We start from the raw sequence: 3884 nt of genomic DNA, 5'->3' as shown, positions 1-3884 counted from the left end.
AAGTTTAGCTAATGAAATGAGCCAATAGTTAGAGAAGGCATAGTCTGAAAAAAAAAGAAAACAAAAATAAATAAATAAACACAACATCCAGGACCAAAAAAATTGATCTTTTGATAAAATTGAAACAAAATAATTAAAAGGGTCGCTGAAAAAATCAACAAAAAAATATATATATAAAGAAAAGAGAAACGGAAATGATGAGAATTGGAGAGCATGATGGGAGAATAAGCAATGCAGTGGGACTAATGCCAGCGGCATAGTGATGCATGGTGATGCAGAGCGAAGATGGAGAGATGTAGATGCGAAAAGGGTCACATTTTATGCACGTCTGTAATTCACACACAAACCGCGACACCCCTATCGCGGATTATGTGCACTTTGGCCGTAATTTGCAAGACTCCTGTAGCGGTTTACGTTCATTTGTAAACTGTGGTCCTCTGTCGCGATTTATATAGTTTATAAAAAAATATATATCTTGATATCCATTTTGTAAAATGTGTATTCTGGTAAAATTGGAAGCCAAATTATTTATTTTAATATTTGTTTTGTCTTCATCATTGTTGTATGCACAAAACAATTTATCCCTCTACTATTTATTTATGAACTTATCACTCGATGAATTCAAATGATATCTTTTGCTTATAATTCAAAGGCTCAGTTTTTTCAATATTGGAGGGGTTGGTGAGTTGTGCAGGGATATGGAATATGGTGGTGTTAGACAATGGTGTGGGGCAACTTTTTCTGAGCTATGGCAGGGGAGAGTTGGACCGAGCGATTACGTTGCGCGGGAAAAAAAATTTAAGTTGTGTATGAAATCGTAGGGTCCGATTCCTTAAGGGACCAAAGTTAAGATTTTTTTATTTTGTGTATGAAAGTGGAATCGCAGGGTACGTTTGGGGTTTTTTTTTTTTTTGTTAAGGACTCGTTGGGTCCGTTTCCTTCAGGAAAATTTTTTTTTTTTTATGGACTTGTTGGGTCCATTTTCTTCCAGGAAAAAATATTTTTTTTTATGGACTCGTTGGGTCCGTTTTCTTGCACAAAAAAAAAAAATTTTTATAGGATGCGGAGGGTCCGAGTTGAGTATATATATATGTGTGTGTTCTTCTTCTTCCCCAGATCTGATTATTCGTTGTTCTGCGTCTTCTTCTTCCCCCTGTTTCTCTTCTACTTCTCTCTGTGTCTCTTTGAGAGTATAGTCGATATTTATATATGAGAGTATGAAAAATGGATGATAGAGTTGCACTTAGAGTATATTATTTTGGTCAGATTCTGTTACAAACATCTGAAGGAGTGAGATTTAGTTGCGAGAAGCCGTTAGATATTGTTATTCCGTTCACAATCTCATTTGAGGAGCTAAAAGGTGTGATTTGTGAGAAGATAGGTTTTCAGATATAAAAAAAATATCATGTATGGTATACAGATATCCCATACCGGTATTTGGTGGTTTCGTGCAGTATCAAACCAAGTATGTAACCGACGAAGCGAGTATGCAGGAGATGTTTTCAATGTATTTTGAAACTCGCGGTCAGATATCGGTGATAGAGTTGTACGTCGAATTCGAACAATCTGAAGCGGACCGAAATATTGAAGGGGAAGAATATGATAGTGACAGTGAGGAAGAGTTTGAAAGCAATTACGAAGCTGTTGCTCCAGACGGAGAAGAAGATCAAGGTGACGGGGTGGTGGCTCCAAATGTGGGAGACGTTGCAAATGCACTCGCAAACGAAGATCCCTTTGAGGAGCCGTCCTTCATGCGGGTTCTGGACTTGGAAGCCATGCATGCGCCGGAGTTTCCGGAATATATGAGTGCCGGTACGTATTAACATATAAATATAGAAAGTATTAGACTTTGGGAAATAATCTATGTTGAGTGATGTAAATAAGAATATAAGTCACGTGAATATTAATTTGTGTGCATTCGGCCAAAGTTTTTTATGTGTTTATGTTTGTATGATGTTAAAAGTGGGATGACAACATGATAGGAATAATATTTATATTGATGTGGATATAGGGAGCATTGACGTAGTCTTAATTTCAGTTATTAAATGTATTTGTGTTAAATTATTTTGATTTGGCTGTCGTTGTGGTAGAAATTCCTATGGTCGCAGATGGTGAATTTGCAATCGGAATGGAATTCAGTTCTAGGGAAGTTGTTATGATGGCGGTGAAAGATTATACCATCCGAAGAGGCGTAGACTACCGTGTGTATGAGTTGGAGCCGTTGACCTTCTATGCGAAGTGTACACAGTATGGATCAGGGTGTGATTGGCTTATCAGGGTTAGCATGATCAGCAGAAAGTATTGTTGGGTTATAAGGAGGTACAACGGTTCTCACACTTGTACTAGAGCCACTATTTCTCAGGATCATTCAAAGCTGGATTCGAACACAATTGCAGAAGCAATAAAGCCGTTGGTTGAGGCTGACCCGTCGATAAAGGTGAAATCAGTTATTGCGGAAGTGCAGTCGAAGTTCAATTACACCATCAGCTATCGGAAAGCATGGTTGGCGAAGCAAAAAGCAGTGAAAAAAATATTTGGAGGTTGGGAAGCATCATATGAAGCTTTGCCTATATGGTTTGAGGCCATGTGTAACAAGGAGCCATCAGCAATCGTCCATTTCGAGACTATGTCTGCATATCAAGGTGATGAGGAAGTAACTGATATCCGGGTATTGCACAGAGTCTTCTGGAGTTATTACCCCTACATTAGAGCGTTTAGACACTGCAAGTCAGTTGTCCAGGTTGATGGGACTCACTTGTACGGAAAGTATAAGGGTTGTTTGTTGGTCGCAGTTTCACAGGATGATAACAATAATATCGTCCCTATTGCGTTTGCAATTGTGGAGGGGGAGACTTCTGATGCATGGCACTTTTTCCTTAGTAACCTGCGACAACACGTTGTGACTCGGGATGGTGTGGGACTGATTTCTGACAGGCACGAATCCATCAATGCAGCTGTGGCCCGGAGCAACGGAGCTTGGTCGCCCCCGAGAGCATTCCACATGTTTTGCATCAGGCATATAGAGTCGAACTTTTTGAGAAAGTTCAAGGCACCGTACCTGCAAAAACTTGTGGTCAATATAGGTAAATTTTAATAATTCGAATTTCGTTATTAACCAAGTTACCTTCAAGCAGTGTTTCTCATGAATTCTTCTCTTGTGTGGCTTTGATTGTTGTGTAGGTTATTCGAGGACGGTGCGCGAGTACGAAGTGCGCTACCAGCGTTTACGTGAACGGGGCGAGGCTTATACGAACTGGCTTAACCGAATCCCACGCGAACAGTACGCGTTGGCGTATGACGGTGGCTACCGCTGGGGTCACATGACGACAAACCTAGTGGAATGCATCAACTCAGTGTTGAAGGGTGCACGCAATCTTCCGATAACTGCACTTGTCAAAGCCACATTCTACAGGCTTAACGAGTTGTTCACTAGAAAAAGAGCCGAGGCGGAGTCGCGGATAACAGCTGGACATGTTTTTTCTGAGGTTGTCACGTTGAAATTGAATGCAAATCAACTTGCATCATCAAACATCCAGGTTAATTGCTTCGACAGGATGAATGAGGTCTTCGAGGTTCGTGAGATGCCAGGTGGAACTGAGTATGCCGTCGACCTCCGTCGACAACGATGTGACTGTGGTGAGTTCTAGGTGGATCGGATTCCCTGTCGACATGTTTTTGCATGTTGTGCAAATCAGCGACTGGATTGGCGAGTGTATGTCCACGAAGTTTACAAGATGGACCAAGTTCGGAGGGTTTACCGAGCTAGGTTTCGGCCACTGGGGAATCCCACAACGTGGCCTGTGTACAGCGGCCCTCGATTTGTCCCGAATCCGAACCTGAGACGGGTGACGAAAGGTCGCCCGAGGATGACACGTTTCTTGAAC

At 41.3% G+C, this 3884-nt stretch overlaps 1 protein-coding gene across 1 annotated transcript; it reads left to right on the top strand.

Moving 5' to 3' along the window:
* Positions 1 to 1409: 1409 nt before the first annotated feature.
* On the top strand, positions 1410 to 3647 carry LOC107646470 (uncharacterized). The gene is made up of 3 exons (XM_016350652.3): positions 1410 to 1812; positions 2091 to 3083; positions 3181 to 3647. Exons 1-3 carry the CDS (start codon positions 1410 to 1412, stop codon positions 3645 to 3647), a joined length of 1863 nt encoding a protein of 620 aa, XP_016206138.3.
* Positions 3648 to 3884: the final 237 nt, after the last annotated feature.

The sequence above is a fragment of the Arachis ipaensis genome, chromosome B6, assembly GCF_059453495.1.
Source record: "Arachis ipaensis isolate K30076 ecotype BB chromosome B6, ASM5945349v1, whole genome shotgun sequence".
In the NCBI taxonomy this organism is placed as follows: Eukaryota; Viridiplantae; Streptophyta; class Magnoliopsida; order Fabales; family Fabaceae; genus Arachis; species Arachis ipaensis.
This window is presented reverse-complemented; position numbering and strand designations above follow the sequence as displayed.